The sequence below is a fragment of the Salmo salar genome, chromosome 06, assembly GCF_965601325.2.
Source record: "Salmo salar chromosome 06, fSalSal1, whole genome shotgun sequence".
Classification (NCBI taxonomy): domain Eukaryota; kingdom Metazoa; phylum Chordata; class Actinopteri; order Salmoniformes; family Salmonidae; genus Salmo; species Salmo salar.
Window position 1 is genome coordinate 64,094,682 of NC_138296.1, and position 21,254 is coordinate 64,115,935.

At 43.1% G+C, this 21,254-nt stretch overlaps 1 protein-coding gene across 15 annotated transcripts in view; it reads right to left on the bottom strand.

Moving 5' to 3' along the window:
• The window catches only part of ptprk (protein tyrosine phosphatase receptor type K), a 156,331-nt gene that overhangs the window by 80,300 nt on the left and 54,777 nt on the right, over nucleotides 1-21,254 (bottom strand). For all 15 annotated transcript variants that reach the window (XM_082976811.1, XM_082976810.1, XM_082976813.1 and 12 more), the window contains exons 2-3: nucleotides 15,875-15,997; nucleotides 7,917-8,188 (exon numbers count right to left, since the gene is read on the bottom strand). In XM_082976811.1, the coding sequence (XP_082832937.1) occupies nucleotides 7,917-8,188; nucleotides 15,875-15,997 (395 nt within the window). The remainder of the gene's footprint in view (nucleotides 1-7,916; nucleotides 8,189-15,874; nucleotides 15,998-21,254) is intronic.

A 21,254-nucleotide genomic window follows, 5' to 3' on the forward strand; every position in this document is an offset into this window, starting at 1 on the left:
CAATACCTTAAAACACAAGGCCAACTATACACTGGAGTTGTTTACCAAGACGACATTCAATGTTCCTGAGTAGCCTAGTTACAGTTTTGACTTAAAATCGGATTGAAAATCTATGTCAAGACTTGAAAATGGCTGTCTAGCAATGATCAACAACCAACTTGACAGAGCTTGAAATATTTTCAAAAATGTGCAAATATTATTCAATCCAGGTGTGCAAAGCTCTTGGAGACTTATCCAGAAAGACTCACAGCTGTAATCGCTGCCAAAGGTGATTCTAACATGTATTGACTGATGGGCGTTAATACTTATGTACATTTGATATTTATGGGGTATTGTGTGTAGATGAGAGAAAACAATTGATTTAATACATTTTGAATTCAGACCGTAACAACAAAATGTGGAATAAATCAAGGGGTATGAATACTTTCTGAAGGCACTGTAAGTGTGTCACAGTGTTAGAGGGGCAACGGGAGAACAGATTTACATTTAGCTATAAGTGGTCAATTTAAAAGGATGTGCCTCCCCTTGAAGCTGATTATAGAAAATAACCCTCAAACCTCATGCACTTTGTTTTCCACTGAACACAACCTTTAATTCACCTTTCTTAGACTTCACAATTTGCTAAATCTACTGTGGGATCTAAGGACACTTTACAGCTGAATCCTGATCCCCCGAATTGCATTCTAAACATGCCTTTCAGCAGGAAAAGAGAGAGACAGAATAAACATTTACAATAATAGTTTGTGCCAGCTGCCGCCGAGCTCTAGCTTAATGATGGTATTTTGCTTTTAGCTGAGATTCATATCCTTTTAAGTGATCTCTCTCTTAATGCATACGACATTTGCTAAACAAATCTTAAGCCAGCACTTGCGATAACTCCAATGAGAGGATTATGGTATAAATCTTTAAGCGAGCAGTGCAGTCAGGGCAGTCACGGGAATCTGCCATGCTCCCAACCCCCCATTCTATATCGCTTTTCCACAACGAGTGAAAATGGACAGATGTACTGTATTCGATTACCAGATTTTCCCCACAATAACGTAATAACATGATCTTATTAGAGCCTGGTCGTACAACACAGATGAACAACAACTCATAATACTCTTGGAGGGAAAAGGTGAAAGAGTGGCCCTTCTGGAACTACCAATTGCAATTTTCAGTTGTGACAGTAAAGAGAAAAGGTTGGCTATCATTGAAAATTGAACAAACAAGTTGAGATAAAAAAAAGAAGAAAAAACTCCGCTGTGACACACTGTGCTGGTGCAATTATCTTAACCGAGCTAGCTGCGACAGACTAGCCCTGATGTCACCAAGCCACAAGCCAGTAGGCTCACAGAGTGAACTCAGCATCAGCCCCCTGACAGCTCTTTAAAAATAATACACTGCTCTCCTCCGGGGGAGGAGAAAATACTGACATGTTCACAGCACAGGCTGAGGATGACAGCCAATGGAATAAAAAACGCTCACAGCGGATATATCCAAATTGTTGGTTCATCTTTGTTTACTCCATTTTGATTTGAGGAACTGAGGAGTTTCATCAGCAATCCAAGTCATACTGAGATAAAGTTAACTGGAAGTTAATTTATCCAAAATGTCTCCATAAACAGTCAGTAAATACAGAGAGTACTAAATGTCTCTGAAATCTGAAATACAACGAACCCAACTCAATGTCTAGAGCACTGAGGTTACCTTTCAGAGGCTGAACGCTGGGTAGCGCTTTGGACCAGCAGGTCTTGGCTAGAGGAGGAGAGGGAAGGAGAGGAGCTCTGTGGTCTAGGAGGGGGTGGCAGATGGACGTAGAGAAGGGTTTCCTGTCTGCTGGAGCCTCACATGGAGACATGCAGGGACAGAATCAGGGACGGACGGCCAGGCAGAGACTGCAGCTGGGCTGGAGCCTGCATGAGCTGCTCAAATGACCATGATGTCAGCAACTCCTGCCCTACCAGCTGGTATAGGGGTGTGTGTGTGTGTGTGTGTGTGTGTGTGTGTGTGTGTGTGTGTGTGTGTGTGTGTGTGTGTGTGTGTGTGTGTGTGTGTGTGTGTGTGTGTGTGTGTGTGTGCGCGAGAGGGTGGGGGGGGAATCATAAAGCATTTTTTTCTACCCCTTTCTCTAAAAAAACTGAAAAATGCAATCCATTGATTAGAATTTCAACATACACGCAACCAACGCAGACATGTCTCAGGAACATCAAAACATGCGACCCAATCATCGAGGCAAACTACGACCGTGACTTGGAAATATACAGAAAACACTGTCAGAGATGCAAACATGTGCTTGCGCGCGCATACACACACACACACAAAAACACCCCCTCTCTCTTGCCAGGCACCCACTCATCACATCACCCACCTTATGGGGGGGGGGGGGGGCTGTATTTGCTGCTCTCTTATCACTTCACCTGTCACAGAGAGGCCTGGCTAGGAGAGGAGGAGAGGCATTCTCCTGGAGGATCTACACCCCCCTCCCTCCCATCTCCCATCTGCATTTATTCCGCTGATCATTACCACAGCAGTCACAGAGTAAACACTGTCAAAAAAAATACCACAATTGATACAAATGTGACGAGAGAGAAAAAGCCTTTTATTTCCTTGGGAGCAGCCCGGGAGACGTCGTTCATCATGTCTATGGGGGAGATGTGTGCCGAAATGTTTGCTTTTAAAGAAAGATGCAGTAACCTGTTTTCAGGGCTCCGATGTGATGTGCAGTGCTGCGAAGGCTCTCGCTCTCTTCCAGGATGGCCCATTAGAAGCAATATATTCTGGCTTCAGACTCCCTCCCATGATTCCTCACAGGGCGGTTCATAGGAGGTGCATCCCTCTCAGTTGAAGAGTAATCTCTCAGCTTTGAGCGATCAATTTCAATCTATCATTTCACCCGCTGCATGCCGGCAGAGGAGCAATCTCCATAAACGGCCATTACGCTGTACTTTACTTTAATACGGCAGAGAGCCCGGACAATACTGAGGTAAGGGGCTTCAGGAAAATGGAAGCATGTTTTGAGGTAGATACTGACACTCTCTCTTATTAACGCTGATTGATTCCGTATTCAGATCAATGGCCGGGGCCAAATCAGAGCAATTGCACTTGGAGAGGTCGAGCCTGAAGTGTGATGAGAGGGAGGGTAGACGCCTGTGGTGAGGGTAGATGTTCAACCTGGTAGGAACGGGAAGCAAATTCCTGACCGAGTCATCAAACCGCCAAACCAGGGGTAGGATATCCACCAGAATAAGTCGCCAACACTGACCACAACGGAAGAGCAAACAAATCTTTCAAAAGGGCCCAGGCTCATTTCTACTTCAATAAGAATTAGACTCTAAAATCCATTGCGAGTGTGGCTCTAATCACGTTAATCATCTTAAGACTGTGTCATTAACACTGATTAAATGACTCTAATGGATGGATTGCGTAGCTCTGCTCCGGCTGGAAAAAGCCCTCTGTGCAAGAATTCAATTTAAGTCAATGTGGCACAGTCACCACCTTCCAACAGGTGAAATACGGACCATTAATGATAATACCTGTGATTTCTACTCAACAGGAGGGCTGTATTCACGTACACACACAGTCAAAGCTCTGAACAAAGGAGAGACATTCTAGCTCTTTGTCAGGCTGTGCCTTCGAAGAGCCTCCTTGTCATTTGTTTCCTTCAGTGCAGAGAAGTGCTGAGAGCAGCGCCGTGGTCATTTCTCAGGATCGCACACGCAGGGGTCATAATCATCACACCTCACGACGCAGATGGAAATATTCCGGGCTAAACAAAGACCTCAATGCTTGATTTGCCCCCCCATTCCGATCTTCTGCAGGCCATCTATAGGTTCAGAAGTAGTCAGAGCGTCAGGAATGAGTCTGCGTTGGGCCAAAATATGTGCAGCGGGGGGGGGGAACAGCGTTGACGAGAGGAAATGGAACGACCTTGACAAGAAATGCCAGCCCTCAGCCTTCAGACCTCCACCCTCCCCCACAACTCCTCCCTTCCCTATACACACACACACACACACACATTTGAACAAACCAACCCCCACCCACACCAAGTGTACACAACAAGGAGTGCTACAGGAACTGGCTTGCCCTCTCTCACACTCCTAGTGACTCACACTCCTTTAAGTCCTCAGTTGTCACTCCATTAATTAAAAGAGGCTCACACACAGACACACATCTCTAGCGTGGAAAAGCCTACCAGTCTGAGCCCTAATTGTTTTAACAGTCTTGATTGGTTAAATCCACACACCAATTTGGTCTTGAGCTAAAGAGTAAACACCTGATTGTGAATAAATCACTTGGGTCCTACGGGCCCCTCAGTGCCATTCCAGCCCAGACCCCCTCCATGACACCATAGTTCCTCTAAGATCCCCCTTAAAGACAACTAGAGTTGACGGCTGAGGGTTCTGGACAGCAGCTAAGACCACGTAGGTCAGTGCCCTTACCCCCAGGACAAAGAGGAGACCGCATGTTTACTTTCAAATTGTCAGCTGCAGCATAAAAAAAAAACAGCGTCTACTGGAGTAAAAACGTCTCATATCCATGGCAATTAGTCTGAACTGTCTGAAGAGACACACAAATAAATAGTCTATTGACACATGTAAATCATGCATGTATGACTGCTTCACCAATGTGTGCTCAGCTGCTACACTCTGTTCAACGTTTAACAATCTCCAGAGAGTATGTCATCTCACCTCTAACATTTCATTAAACATTCAGTCTGACACATTCAATCAGTCCTAATTCATTTATTTCATTGCGCATGCCAGAAGTGAAGAACTATCATAAATGCGAAATCACATGATTTAAATATAGTAAGAGACCAATATTTACACACCATGACCAGGTGTCTGGGGTTATCCCTCCAATCAAAGGTGACAAATACACCAATCCTGGGCTTCACGGTGATGTGGATTTGGAGAAATGCAGACAAAGGTCAAATGAGCAGCAGCCTCAGAGAGAGAGAGAGAGAGAGAGAGAGAAACAGGCAGAGAAAAACAGAGAGAGCGAGAGCGCGAAGGACGAAGAGACATGCCGGCACTGGTCCTAGCGCTTCATTAGCTTCTCCCCTCTGATATCAGAGGCTATTAATTATAATGCTCTGCTCTCTCAAATGATGCCTAATCCCCTGCGTGTACAGACTTATTTACAGGCTAAGATGTCTAAGCTTGCTCCGGCCTCTGCAGGGGATCGGGGATGGGGCGGACTGGGGCTGCCAGGTCTCTATGAAGGGATCTATTCAGACAAGGCCTTTTCCCAGCACACCTTTTGGGAGACAGCAGCTCAGTGGGAGACACAAAATGCCGTTCAGCAGGGGAGGAACAATGGGATGATGATCTCTGGCCTACGATTAAAAATAACTTGTTTTACCTGAATGTGGTCAACTTTGAGTACGCTGACATTGCAAATATTGGCAATAGAGTTATGAATCATCACTGAAACATATACACAATTGATGGGCGAGTGAATTGATGATGAACGCATTCTGATGCCTTTTAATAAATCGTATTGATGGAATAAATGGAAAATCTACATGTGTGCAGTTCTGTAACTACAGTTTGAAGAGACTACATGTGTAATGACTGCTCGTGACCAGCAGAGGCAGCCAACTATAATGAAACAAAGACAAGCGCACACCTGTGGCCAAACCTTTTTCATCTTACTCACTCACTCACTCATTCACTCACGTCACTAATAGCTCACGCCAATGTAAGTACACCTACTTTACAAAAAAAATACTTTAGCAAATAAACCATTTCATAACCGTTACACACTGATGCTTACGTTTCTATTTCATCTCACACGAATACTACCGTTCTGGTATTACAGCGAAGTGTCCTCACTGAGGCATATGGAAACACAGGTGTCCAATTACACTAGCCATTGTCAGCGTGACAGCATGTCAGAAGGCCTTTACAACTCTAGCTCTGGCACCACTGGCAAAGGATACTACGAAACCAAATATCTGATTAGAATAATAAGCATCACCCACTTAAAATTCCCTATCACTCCAAGATGACACGTGTTGACAAGAGTACTGAATCATTCATTCCTTCCAATTAGTGACATGACAGGCCACGGGTCTCATTAACCATACAGAGAGAAAAGGAGGCAGCAAAAATGCTAATGAAATACTTACAAATACGGCATTGGCAGAGAAAGAAAGGGAGGCGAGCTTATTGAATCAAATCCCATTGCAAAAAGGCGGATAAATAAAGTATCTGAAGTGCAAAAGGAAGGAGAGAGAGGGAGAGGCGGCGAGGGGAGAGAGTACACTAGCTACTACATGGTAATTTGATATCCACAAAGTATCTGGCACCGAATCTAGACCAATGTCTTTAGCTTTCAAAGTCTCCGCTCTCATCAATCAACATGCATTCTGAATATTTCAAATCCGTTTTTAGTCATTTACAGCCAATGTAGCCATCTCGCATGGTGGACCTGGCGTGCCTCCAGGGTTGTGAAAAAAAAACAACTCTGAACATTGCTGGGGAAATAAAAACCTGCCTCCACTTATGTTACAGGCTGCAGCAACGACAGCAGCAGCTATTAGCAGGACTCTGAGGATAAAGAACCAGGCTATCAACCTTGTTCCTGTGTTACAGCCTTTCAGAGGTATAGCTCGGGGCAGTTTGGGTTGTCACCCAGAAATTCCTCACTGAGAACCCATACTTAGGGGTGGGAGGTTTGGGTTGTCAGGCCGGCTTTAGATGGCGCAGAGTGATATGCAGCTATCCTACCAGGCCCCTCTGGCGTACACAGCCTCACACATTGCATTTGTGCCCCAGTCTCCACTCCTGAGTCCCGGCTCAAGACCGATAAATCAGTGGCCTAGCCTAGCCGCCTTCCCCAAAAGTCTTAGACAAAGATCCACGGTCCAGCTCCACTCGACCACATTGCTAAGACAAGGCCTCATTACCAGCGCACAAACGACCACTGTCTCGCGTGTGTATGTGCGTGAGTGTGTGCGTGCGTGCGTGCATGTATGTGTGTTTTAAGACCCCCGTCCTGGGTTGGGGAACACAAGGGCAGAGAGGGGCTGTAGGTCTTCCTGTCCATCTCCTCCTTAACCATCCATTCTCATTACAGAACTGGCTACTTGAGAGCCCTTTCTTATCGGCTGTAAATCTGACTGCGAGGAAGGTTTAATGATCTTCAGTGACTTGCTATCACTCCCTAATTTACACCGGGGGGGAAAAAAAAGTACTGACCTGTGAAATGAACCACCATTTTCTCGTCATGTTGCATGACCATGCATGATGACGTTATACAATACAATTAGCTTTGCAGTTTTATTGTCCAAAACAGAGCAAAATGAATTGGCCGTAAAGAAGGAGACCATGATAAACAAGAAATAAATTCAATGATCCAGGTGACATTTGGAGAACTATGGATTTGCCTACTTTCACGATTAGACGCATCACAATCAACGTGGCATTTGAAAAATGCGAATATGCGCAAATTAATCCCTATTTATATGGAATCAGCTCATTGCCCATGCCCTCTCAATAATAATGATTTGAATAATTAAACTTCTATAATTTATAGTCTTTAATAATATCCTTTTCTGGACCCTGACTAATTTGAGAATCTAATTGCAAGCGGTGAAGAAAATTACAATTCCTTCTCGGCTTAAAGATCATCGAGCCCCAACAAAGTCCAGTGAACCGGTGAACAACAGATATACAGCCAATAGATATACAGCCAATAGATATACAGCCAGTAGGTCCATCTCCATATCAGTGCTACAGAGGCCTTGGTCCGTATGTATCAAATGTAGGAGAGCTGATCTAGGATCAACCCCCCCACTGTCCATGTAATCTTATTTATTGTGATCTAAAAGTCAAAACTGATCCTAAATCAGCAACCCTACTCTGAGACGTCTCATACAAACGGACCCAGATGGATAGGTAATGGAGCGACGTAGTGGCTCTGTGTACCTGATACTCGTTGGGCCAGAAGGTACTGACGGCCAGCTCAGCGCGGAGCCATTCCTTCCCGGTGTAGCTGGTCACATTCCAGATGGGATTAGCCATGGGACCTTTGTTGACCTTCACCAGGATGTTCAGCGTCCCGGGGCTGGAGCCATCTTGGGTGTACAATAAGTAGTTGAAGTCAATACAGTGGGTGTCGTTTTCCTTCATTACTGGCAGCTGGATGCGGGCCTTCTCTCCGGCGTCGTGCTGGGAGGAGTCCACCATCATGTAGGAACCTGAGGAGGGATAGAAGAGGAGAGAAGGAGAAGAGAATAGAAGGGGAGAGGAGAGGAGAAGAAGAGAGGAGAAGAGGGGCATTAGAGGGACATGGAGATAAGAGGGACCTAGAGTCAGACTCTCAGCAGCTAAGGTTCTCCACTCCACTGTAAGTGCTCCAATGTTTCTTAGTAACACATTTTTGGGTAAAGACCAAACAAATAGAAATGCTTCAAATAAACAACATTTTAATTGATTAAATACAGTTAGATCCAATAAATGAAAAATGAATATGATAATTTGGGGAAAATTGCCATGTAGAGTTCAGTGCGGGTCATTTAGAATTGATTTAACAAACAAATATCAAATTCAATTCCTATTGAAATCTTTATTATGCATGATTTAAATCCATTTTGCTCATGTGTTATCCCCTTAAGCAAGACATCAGGCCTAGCCAAAGCCTCATTTCACAACCATTTGTCACAAAATCAGTACATCTGTTCACCATTTTCAGGCCTGCCAAAACAATGTCTCCAATTTAACTAGAGTTCTGATGATTCATATTGTACGAGAACTCCGAACCGTCGTTGTGTATTCAGCTCCAAGCAGAGAAGAAGTTCTAAGAAATCTTTTAGGAACCCATCTGGCCGTGTTTATGTGTGCTGGGTTTTTAATGGAGAGGATTCGCTGTGAAGTGGGTGATAATTTCAAGGTGGTCAAATACAAAGAAGCCTTTGGAGTGCAACAGTATATGTTTTCTTGATTTGTGGTACAACAGCTTTTTTGGAAAATTGCATTTACGAATAGCTAATTGTTGAAATGTATATATTTCCAGACCTTTGAAATGGTCTGTGTTCAAAGGCGAGTCTTTGTCCTTGGGAACAAAGGGAGTTTGTCTGTTGGAGGTTTGTTTCAGGAAAAAGGTACAAAAAAAGCCTTCCTCCCCAAAACTAGGCAGTTCACCCTTCCCAATGTCCTGCTCCCTCCCCCTCCCGACAGACCGTTCCAGCAGGGCCAGGCAGTGTATTTTTCACCCTCCCCCGCTAACCCCTCCTCCCACCTCCCTGACGAACCGTTCTAGGCCAGGCAGTGTGTTTCTCATCAAGGTACAAAATAAACATGAGGCCTCAACAACAACAAAAAACGTGTGTCCGTTTCTCTCCCATGCGTTACTTCTTTACGAGAGCGAGATCATCAAGCTTTCACACAAAAAAAACGAAAGAAACGGAACGCGAGCTAGAGCCAAAAGCTGTTGGCAATTCTATTACACACATCTATGATTTTATTTATTTATTTAACTACCCCACTAAAGCTCAAACAAAGGACGTCCAAAGATGAACAAAATCCAGACTTCTTTTTTTTTCCTATTAAAAATCCTTAGACTTTTTTTTCAGAGAGGGAAATAATCATACAGCAATAATAAAACTGGGAGAGATGGGAATTGTTTGCTCAACAGTATTTGAAATCAGCTTTGATTCATGTGGCCTGAAAACAAACAATTTCACCACCTTTCTTCTGTTTATGCATCCAAATTCCAACGTTACCATGATAGCCTGCTATCTCTCTGAATCACACAGCCAGCCTCAAAGCGTGATCCTCCTTTCAGACACGGACAGGTTTGAAAACTGCCCATCATATTAACATACTGTACATGTGCTCTCCTCACATTCTGCATGTGCTCAATTACATGCATTTAAAATATGAACTCAGCCTACATGTATTTATTTCACATCAACCCCGCACTCTCAATAAGGTGAAAGGTGTGTTTAGAGCAACAGTGTTGAAAACAATTTCTGAAGTAGCCCTCGAAGCAGAATAAAAACAATAATAATTTAACTAGGCAAGCTAGTTAAGAACAAACTCGTATTTACAATGACGGCCTTCCCCGGCCAAACTCCCCCCTAAACCGGACAACGCTGTGCGCCGTCTTATGGGACTCCCGATCACGGCTGGTTGTGATACAGCCCAGGATCAAACCAGGGTCTGTAGTGACACCTCTAGCACTGAGATGCAGTGCCTTAGACCGCTGTGCCACTTGGGAAACACCTCAGGGAACCAATTTCTGCCCCTTCCATAGCCACTGGTCTCCAATCTGCATCACAAAGACTATTTCCCAGAGAATGTGAGCAGCTTTAACCCCTATGGCCCTTCCTCGTTGTTGGTTAAACACCTGTTTATCAAACCAGGTCCTAAACGACCTGGCAATCGGGGCCAGGAATAATGCGGCTATGTGAAATGACTAGATGGGGATTCACTGTATCATATTACTCATGAATGGCCTCTTGTGTCTCAATGCAAATTGGTAAGGGTCTCGGTCTTGTAAATATGTTGTCCGTTTTATGATTGATTCCATATTCGATGTCGAGAGAACCACTTAGGCCCCTTAGAATGGCGTTTTTGACTTGAGGTATGATATCCATGACAAACCAAGATCAAGCAAGGGTTAGTTTTTCTCCAATGTGTCTCACCAAAGGCTAAATCTGTTAAATCCATCAATGACATCAAGGCCAAAACCCTTCTCAGATTCATAAGCAGTGTTTTAGGATGCAGCTGGGTCCACTCTTAAACCACGTCTGAAAACACCAGAAACCAGGCCTCCCCTCAACTACCACTTTACAGCAGATTACAAATTTCCCCCAAAAACAACAACCTGCAATTAAGGTCGGGCCAAACCCTGGTGTTAAGTTGAGTACAGTGGTACACTGCCACAAAACACTGGCTTCTCTACAATGTTTGGGGAGCGAGTGCCACAGACTAGTGCTGTGGTGGTATCCGTCTGCAGAGCTCCAGAACATTGGATCTGATAAAGCCCTTGGCCTGGGGAACAGGGGAAGGCCTAAGCCTGTTATCTCACTCAGAGCTCCAATCCTCAGGGCTCTCCCTTTCTCTCACGAACCCAGCCTGCCCTGCTATCAGTCTACATCAACATGGGCCAGATAAACTAGGCTGAAATATGAGATTCTCAAAAGGCGGGGGGGGGGGGGGGGGGGGGGCATTGACAGCTGTGGTGATTTCCCTCTCTGGACCAGTGGCTGATTACATTCTTGATCATAATTCAACATTACACAAATAATTAATTTATGTAAATTCAATTTACTTTGAAAGTAGTTTAAGAAGTGTGAGCCAACGGGTTTATAAAATGGTGTTTTAACGCATCACGTTAGACTTAAGCAAACAAGCACATCATCACTCATATCCGACCCGACACAGACTTTTCAGAATTGAGCTGCAGATCAAAAGCAGATGTTTATGCCTGGTGCCGTTCGTAGTGAAACCCGATAGTCATTCAAAAGCAGAGCCGCTGTGTTCGAGCGAAACGAACACAATCTCCTCTCCTCTTTCTATCAATGTATACAGTTGATCACGAGGTGTAGAAGCAGTGCGAGAGGGGAGAAGAAAAAAAAGACATGTTTGTCTGGAACAAAGGGAAAGCAAGCTAGAAGTCTCTCTGTTAATGCCAGAGCGATCAGATTGTAAGGAAGACCCAACTAAGCTCCTAATAGGCCATATCGCCTGATTCAGACAGGCTTTTTAACACCAGGGAGAGGGAGCTGTGTTTATCTGATGCATCTGGGTTATTCTAATATGGTGATTGGCAGTGTTTGGGAAGCTGCTCTGAAAATGGAGTTTATAGTTACCAACTACTTCACACTGGAAGAAGTTAAGCTACCCTTAAGAAAAATATAGCTTACTTAATAGAAATGACTTAGAAAAAGTAGTGAAAGATTATCATATCTTAATCTGAAATGTCATCGACTACAAATTGCAAGAAGAGATCACTCTGGAGTCAGATGTTAACAGAATGTGTAATTTATCCTATTCAACACAAAAGGAGAGAACTAGGCACACAAGTGAAAATTAGGCAGGTCTGATGTCGAAAAAGAAAGGCCTACTTCACCCATATTTTATTTTAGCAAAAAAAAAAAAAAAAGAGTGTGTAGTTTCAGTAGTTAGTAGTTAGCTGCACCGCTATATGGCAGAAAAGTAATTAACTACTAAGATTTGAATTTAGTTCAACTACCACCAAGCTACTGCAAAATGTTATTACATTACTAGTTCAACTAAATGTAGTTCACTACTCCCCAACACTAGTGATTGCCAACAGTGTTTAATCAAGAGCTGAAAGTAATGACGGTGGAGCCGGAGCCGAGCTGAACGGCAGTGCTGGCTGAGGCAGAGCAGCACATGAGAGAAACATGGAGCAGTATAGGAGAGACAAGGACAGAGCACCACATCACTCCTCCACAACCAACCAACCTATCACACACACAGAGGTTTCACAGATCTCTACAATCCACTGCTGTCATACGTCGATCCCTTAGACAAACACCCAATGATCCCAGCCCCCCAAAACAACAACAACAAAAAACCACTCTAAAACAAGAGGAAAACTCTAACCTGTTTCTTTTGGTGAGCTTGGTACATTTGTAAGGATCTGATGTGAGCGTATCTAATGTTATTGGATCTGATTGTGAGTTTGAAACAGAGGAAGTAGCATGTCGGGGAAATGTAATTTTAATTGACCATATGGAATAAGTTCATTGGGTGACTAGAGCCTACAGAAAATGTAAATACAATCTTTCAAGGAACTCCAAGATGATGACTACACACAACAACTAGATGCCAGACCACAAACATAAATCCTGAATGGGCATCTCCCAAAGGCTTATTAACAGGCACAACCACAGAGCTGGGCTGGGAAGTTACAATGAAGAAAAAACAGGTGTTAAACAGACGATAGTACTTTACCAACACAACTAACACACCAACCCTCTAAAACTGCAGACGCCTTACATTTCTACTACTTATTTTCTACCCTTCTATCCAATGTTTCGAAAAGCTTATAAAAACAACAATTTGAGAAAGACTAAAAATGGTGAGAACATTGTTGCTAGATTTAGGCGTACAATACATGTACAATAAATGAATGTAACAAGCAATTTACCCTGCTGTTACGCAACTGGGGAGGGGGTGAAAATCATAATGCCAACATTCTGTATAATTTCCTTTCCTATTACTTTACAATTACTCATCCAAAGGTGGAATACTAAAGAAAGGAATATATATATATATATATATTTAAATATGGCTTTTAGAGTGGATGTGTTTCCTTCACATCAACGTCAGGTATCCAGAGGATGAATGCAGTCCACAAGATGGCTGTCATCAGATTCATGCCAGTGCACAAGATGGCTGTCACCCATCATGGCCTCAACCACTGACAGAACAGTCTTGTGAGTTACAAAGGAAACAGAGAGAGAGCCTGATATGCCAAACAATGACTCCTGCTCTTGCATGGCATAAAAATCATGGCAATTCAAACCCTGCTATTCCCTATTAGGACTCTCTAATCTAACAGTGCAAAGAAAAGAAAAAAACAATTATTCAGGCTTCACCTTGTTATACACTGCCCTGCCCCACATTAATGATCAGCCTCTACTGATTGGCAGGAGAGGTGTAGGCCTAACCAAGAGCACCGGTACTCAGAGAGAGAGGCGTGAGGTTTTACACACTGGTGCAGTCAGTGCCGTACACCCACTCAGCCTTTCCAATGGGAGGCTTAATAGACCAACAGGGCCTGACACTGGCACTGGGCCAAGCAAGCCTGAGCCAAGCCTAACCCCACCAGGACCAAATTATAAGCACAGTTCCAAATGAATATTGATCGAGGGAGTCTCAAGCATTTGTTCTTCAGTGTTGAGAATCCCGTTTAGAAAAGTGTTCTTGGACTGAACCTTTCCCAAAATGTCAATCAAACATGGTTTTCAGAGATAAGGAACGGGAGGTTTCTGCAGGGTAAATAGCACTTGTTATCTTGTCATGGAAACTCCCTGATGTGTCTGCTTTTCATCCTCCCTGGCTGAGAAAGTATGTTAAGCTACTTTATGATGAAGCTTATTCCATTTGCGGGATCTGGTTGCTAGCTGGAAAACATTGGAGGCTGATCAAATCATGCTGGAGCTCTATTTGCTTTGTTATGAAGGGGGAGAGTAGAGAGTGGTCCTGCAGTCAACCTCATATCCTTTCACCCATTAAAATGGAGGATCTCAGCTAGAGACTGCCTCGCGTTCTTCTCAGGCAACGGCAATGTGGGAATATTGTACTTAGTCAGTACACTGGTCCCTCCAAACCTTTACAAGACGAGATTTACAAAAAGGTGAGGCTTTATTTCCGCTCACAAGATAATCATTCTATCTGCTTTAGTTCACTCTTGAAGTCATGATCAATGAAACAATCACTTTATTTCATGATCACTGCCGTTGCGTGTTTTCAAACAATAGCGAGTCCCATTAATGGAGCTAATTCCCATTGGTATGGAAACTCATCCCTCCTCTTTAGATTAAAGGAACATCTGCTATACTGTTCGCCGTTCCGTCTCTACCTGAAAAACTCGGTAATTCACCATAACTTGCATACAGTAAACTGGCACCAAGGAACAAATGAAAACAAAAAGACAACATTGTTGGAGGATGACACAGTAAAGACAAAATCTCCTCGGCGCCAGAACTATCAGTGTTTGACATGTGGCTATGCCATTGTGATTTTCTCATGCCATCTGTTAAACACTACAAGTGCAATGTAGTTCTAGCACATAATCCTCCTCTAATGTCTTACCTCACAAAAAGACAACGTAAATATTTCTAAACAAGTTTAAACCAGATATCTCTGGTTTCCGGTCAAGTCGTGTCGTAAAAAGTGCCACCCTGAAGAAGGCAGAGTGATGCCGAAACGTTGGTGGTTTACCCAATAAATAACAGGGAGTTTATATATATATATATATATATAGAGAGAGAGAGTGAGACTCTATTTTTATAGCTTACAGTAAAAAAAAAGTGCCCAGCCATCATTTTTGGGCCAGACAAATGCTGCTTCATTGTGTAACATTGTAATGGGACACAACCTTTTTCAGACAATCTGCTGATGACCTTTTCTGTTCCCTTGCATGATTAATTACCTAATATCTTACTAAATTGGGAAATTTTGCTGAAAGTGAAATGCTTTAAAATCCTACCCATATCACTCCTGTCTAAAAAAAAAACAAGTGATTAAGCTGTGTAGAGGTGAATAGACAAGGTCACAGGGCCCACGCTCTCCACTTACCACGCTGCTTTCCCTGATCTTAGTTAAAAACCTGCATTGTGTTGGACAGTCTTCAAAACTAAATATACATTTTTTTTCACTGCCGAGCACAAAGCTTTTTCTCTCTCCTCGTGAAATTAAATTACTTTTTTCTTTCTTCTAATTTGCGAAACGTTGGAACTAAGACTGTATTTTGGGGTAGTAACAAAGACGGAGAAGACGCAAAGCCCTGAGATGAATTTCCTTCTACCTATCCACCGTTTCACCTTCCTTCCTTGTCTCCGAAAAGAGCAGCTGTCTGCAGTTCCCTCATTAGCTCCTCCACTTACTCTGGTGAGTTTACACATTAGCCCAATATTCTTATTCGCTTGTTTTTGCGATGGAAGCACTAAATAGATTACATTTGCAGCTAAATGTGCAGGGCAAAGTTAACTGTGTTGCTTTTGTTTCAGCTGTTGGCATTTACACTGGAGGGGAGAAAAATGAGCCTAAAAAAAGTTATGTTAGTTTTTCTACATAGCAGGTGTTGGGAACCTGGTGCAGTGGCCTTGGTCATATTTGCTAACACATTGCAGGGAGGGGACAGCGTCCATTAGGTTTGTGGACATGGTGGCAGAGAGTCTCACCTTGAGGCAGTTCAGACGATAAGTATGGCACTTCCTGTGCGCTGACATGGGTCCAGTCAAAGTCATCGTAGGGATCCTGCTGGTAGTCACACTGGGCTGGGCCATCGTCAAACGTACAGCCACCTGGAAGGACAAAGAGGAAACCATGAGGTCATTTTCTCAGCTAATTCCATATTGCCGGTTAATAACATTGTGCCCTTTATTAATTTACTAATGAATTACCACCAATTGCAACAGGTGAGCCCAGTGGTACCTCTGATCACCAGCCAGGGCAGTATAGGCCTTCTATCCCCCTTCCTTCCTAACTAGATAGAGTCTCCTCCGTTGGGTAATGCAGCATGTGCTGAGATCTGACAACTGAGTAGGCACGAGGAGGCCATGCCACCAGACAGCTCAGTCACACAGCGCTCTCCTTTTTCAGTTTCAGGCTTAACTCGGAGCCAGTCATTTGTGAGATGGTGTGCATAAACAAAGGCCCTCCTGAAGGCCCTACCTGGAAGTCGACATGTCACGGGGCCTGACCGGAGCACAGAGGACAGACAGGCCTCTAATGACTTTGACATGGGTGCCTAATACGTGTAGCCAATTCCACCTGAGGTCACTGGTGACTTATGGGAGGAGATACTCATTCCAAGTCCTCTGGATGAGTTATCGGTTGTTGAGAAAGAGCTTCTCAGTTTTAAGAGAAAGAGGATTGTGTTCGGCAGTATTCTTCCTCTGAGTATTCTAGCAAACTATGTATATGAAATGCCAGGTCTATATTTAATAGTCAAATTTGAACACGGTTAATTGTAGGTTAAAATCCCAATGACCGGAAAGGCGCATATAAATGACCTGTACCTCTCTGCTCATTACCAAGAGAGAGTTCTTCACAAATGGAAAAAGGTCACCCTATCTGGGTACAACCGTTGATCTTTCAAACCTCTGAGTGATGGCACACAGAAATATCATAATTTGCATTTTAATTCCAGGACAAAGGTAGATGCTAATTAACACTGGCTACCAGAGGGTTGTACCTAAAATAAATAATATTCAAATCCCCCACAGGATGATACACTGTGTTTTCTAAGATAGCATAACCTCAAAAGCATCTACATTGAACACAAACACCAGTCATTACAGAGGAAACATCAAGTGGGCACTCTGTATTGCAGTTCACTCATATTTCCAATGGTTAATTAAAGTGCGGTGGAATAAGCCCAAAGGATAGAGTAGGCTACATCTTAGAATTGAGAACAAATCAAACTACAGTCACTTCCAGACAGGGTGTCTCTGGACAACATATCCTGAGTAATACAGGAATTTACCATTGACAGAGAGCAAAATCACATTACTGACTGAGTGATTCAGAAATAAAGTGATTCTTCGGGATTTTGGCAATGAATCCCTTTATCTACTTCCCCAGAGACACATGAACTCATGGATACCATTTTTATGTCTCTGTGTCCAATATGGTAGTTTCGTAATAGAGAAATGGTAATGACTGGAAGTCTATGGTAATAACTAGCATGCTAGTTAGCAATTGCGCTAACACTAGTTAGCAACTTCCTCAAACTGCATGCAGAGACATAAAAATGGTATCCACGAGTTCATCTGACTCTGGGGAAGTAGATAGATAAAGGGCATAATTGCAAAAATCCCGAAATATCCCTTTACTAACTTTTTGTCAACTTAGAGCTGTTTAATCCCCAATTTTGAAGGTGATGACTCAACACAACCCGTGCTTGGTTTGTGACTGGACAGCCACCGTAGATCAAATACATGCAAATGCAAACGCCTCGCAGCACCGAAAACCATTTATCACTTGTAAGAATATCCTTCCATTTCTACCAATCTTGCTCAGCTTCAATATGCAAATCTGAAGAGCTGCAACTGACAAAATAAGGCCCTTGTTGCACCACTACATCAAAAACATGCAAGTCCCTCTTCCTGCCGCCTAGTGAATGTGACAGAGGCCTTGGTATGGTCTAGATTACTCACAGCAACTGGAGAAGGCTTACCACAAGGAGTTACATTAATGTGATGCTTACTTCTCTTAACAGAAAAGCCATTTACATTGCCATACCGAAATCTTTCCCTGAATGTAGTTGTTAAATCACTTCACCTGTCACTGCAGCCTAATGTCACCAATAATGAGATTAACACAATTCTCCCAAATACAGTACAACCCGAAAACGGCTGCAGGACATATAAACTCAGCAAACACTGCAGTGTACGCATGAGTGCCCATGAACAAAATGGTTCAGTCATGAACATGGAATGTGCAGTTTTGCTATAACATTTCAGAGAAATACCTCCACTCAACGTCTGTATATAAACCCATGTTACATTTTCCATTACTGACAATCATGTGGCCCTCTTCTGGATGTGCTTACATTTCCCGCGCATTAATCTACTTTATGAGAGTACTATAGGTTGTAGTGAGTTTGACTTATCCATAAAAGGGAGATGAGACGGCCTGTTGGATGCATGGTACTGAAGGACTAATGTGTGTGAAACTGTCTGCCCACACACACACAGGCAGAGGCAGCAGAGCCACCCTCAAGCCCACGTCTTAGCAAACACCTTCTCCTCTCTTCTTTGTTCTGCCAGGAAAACCAGTCTGCCACCCCACAACACAATCTGCATGAACGCACACAGACAGTCTGACAGTCTCTGGCACCTGTGCATCTCTGACCTGGGTATTCTGGTAGACTTTCAAGCATTTATCATCTTTGTCTAGAGAAGTGTTCTTGTTTTCTGTTTAATTCAGTGACACTTAACTAAAAACTCCAAGAGCACAATATAAAGCCCTCCATGTCAAATCAAATCAAGGTTTATTTGTCAAGTGCACCGAATACAACAGGTGTAGACCTTACAGTGAAATGCTTACTTACAAGCCCTTAACCATCATCGCAGTTTTTAAGTAAAAAAATAGGTATTAGGTAAATAATAGATAACTAAAAAAATGAAATAAACAGTAATAAAATAACGGTAGCGAGGCTATATACAGGTTGTACCGGTACGGAGTCAATGTGCAGGTGCACCGGTTAGTCGGGCTATTTGGGGTAATATGTACATGTAGGATTAGTGAAAGTGACTATGCATAGATGACAAAACTGAGTTTGGACCATTGGCAGTGACGAACAAAGCTCAGGTAGAAAAGATGTTAGTCACGGATGAGGGTAAAACAAAGCCTCTCAATGATAGTCACCTAGCCACTCGGCATTGCTTATGCAAGCACACATAACAGGTCAGTGGTGTTATAATTGCATTATTAGTGAGATAACAACTAGCCGCTAAAGAAATGAGTTGTAAAAATCCCCTCTGCCTGCAAGGACCCCGATGAGATGTTTTGCATACTAATCTGAGGACTCAAATGTAGAAGTCTGCTAATGAAACAATAGTTTGCGCTTCATTTACATAATCAAATAATTATTGTGGCTGATTGAGCTCGCAGGCGAACATTGTTCATATCCCTGATAAAAGTGGGTTAACAGCTCTGTCACATCGCATACATGAACTATAGCCGCTCAGCGTCGTTTGTGTGAGGGATATAGGAACAAACTGCTTGCAATTATTGGACAATGTAATACAAGCCTCATTATTTGGGAATACATATTTGGACCTGTTAAAGGGACTCAGTAAATGCAGGGTTCAGCCAAACTGGGAAACATTTAGTGAAACATAGGGACGAGAAATAAAGCTCTCCCACTCAGACAGGCTTTTCATTGCTTTTGGAGATAAATGACCATTGATCTGCATTATGGCTCTGAGAAGGAAATAAGTGGCATAGCATCTTTTCCACAAGCAATTTTGGCGAAGCCAAGAGGCTCACGAAGCTTACTAAAAACGTTACAAAATAGTTATTTAATAAAAGCCAACTAAGTGTAGAAAACGCAAACAGAAAGTCAATCAAGCAAAAAAATCTGTTGAACTAAATTGAAAAATATGAATAATGATCTAATTTGGATAGAGGAAAACAAATCAGCTCTGAAGTGTTCTTCTGAATAATTATGACACAGAGATTCAACTGAGGGTTAGTCATGGTAGAATGTTTTGTCAGATCCAACCATGATCAAAGCCATTACAATCACATTGAGTATACTAAATATGGGTACTGAAAACTATACTAATGTGATGGTATCACAAAGTGGGGTCAATATGCTGTCAACTGGACAATTGCAACATTCCAAAAACAATTCTGACCTCAAAAAAACAGAAGTTCACTGCTGTTTTCAACAAAACATACCTCAGTACTGCGCCATGAAAACACTGAAAAGGCTTAGTCAACCTAACAAAAAGCTGAAAACTGGACACGAATCAATCTTCATTTAAAACACTCTCCAAAGCCCGGTGCCTGACTTTGAAAACACCAAAAGGGCAGTATTTTCTCTTTTTTTAATCAAATCCTGATTGCTGCCCCTGTTTTACATGAGAAAAGGTGAAATTGCTTAGAAATTATACAAGTCCTCATTTTTCTTCCATCCACAATATGCTTACTCTATATGCACTATATGTTCATTGAGCCTCGGCGCACCACGAGTGCAGAGCTGACATCATCAAAAGGATGGCCCAGATAAAGGCAGAGGGAGCAGAGCACACCTCACCTCGCTTTTGTTAAACAAGAGCATGACATTGGCAGTAATTCATTATGCAGGGGATGAGATGAAGAAGGAATTCTACGCCACTGCCAAAGAAAAGGCCAATTAAAACCCATGAATGAAACCCTATTAAGACTTTGTCCCCCCAAAAAAGCCCTGTTTCTTTTTTGGCCTTTTCGTCCTCTATAGCCCTGTAGCATTAGCTGCAAGACAGGCCACAATGCTTCATCCTCCGTTTCAGCTGAATTGGGATATTTAATTCACTGTTAACATGATGCCTGTTTGCATCCTAACTAATGAGCACCTATTTTTTCTCATTTTTGACCGCTTTCAGCTACTCAGCTCTCCCCCTCCGATTCACCCTTGGCAGGATGATTGTGAAGTCCAAAATATACTAAATCCATCCCTGTTTGCAATGCCACACATTTAATACATATATGCTTCCACTTATCCTGCGGGCAGACAGCGTGAACAAAAAAAAAAACGTGGCGTACGGCTTCTCCCGGTTAATGAGGCAGAGTGCTGGCCGGGCCTGTTCAGACACCACACACCATCACCGAGAAGGAGGAGTGGGATATGGCCTGGGCCTTCATGGCCACCGCAGAGTCAAACTCACTTTTACTTGTCAGAGACAGGGCCAATGAGGGCTCACAGCTGTAGTCAACTCCGAACCCCACAGTGCTCACTCTGCAGGGAGGCAATGCGAACAGCCATGAAACCAACCTCTCCATGGGTTGATAGGCTCCAAAGGAAGTGACATCCCCAGAGTGGTGTGATGGCAGAGAAAGTCACAAATC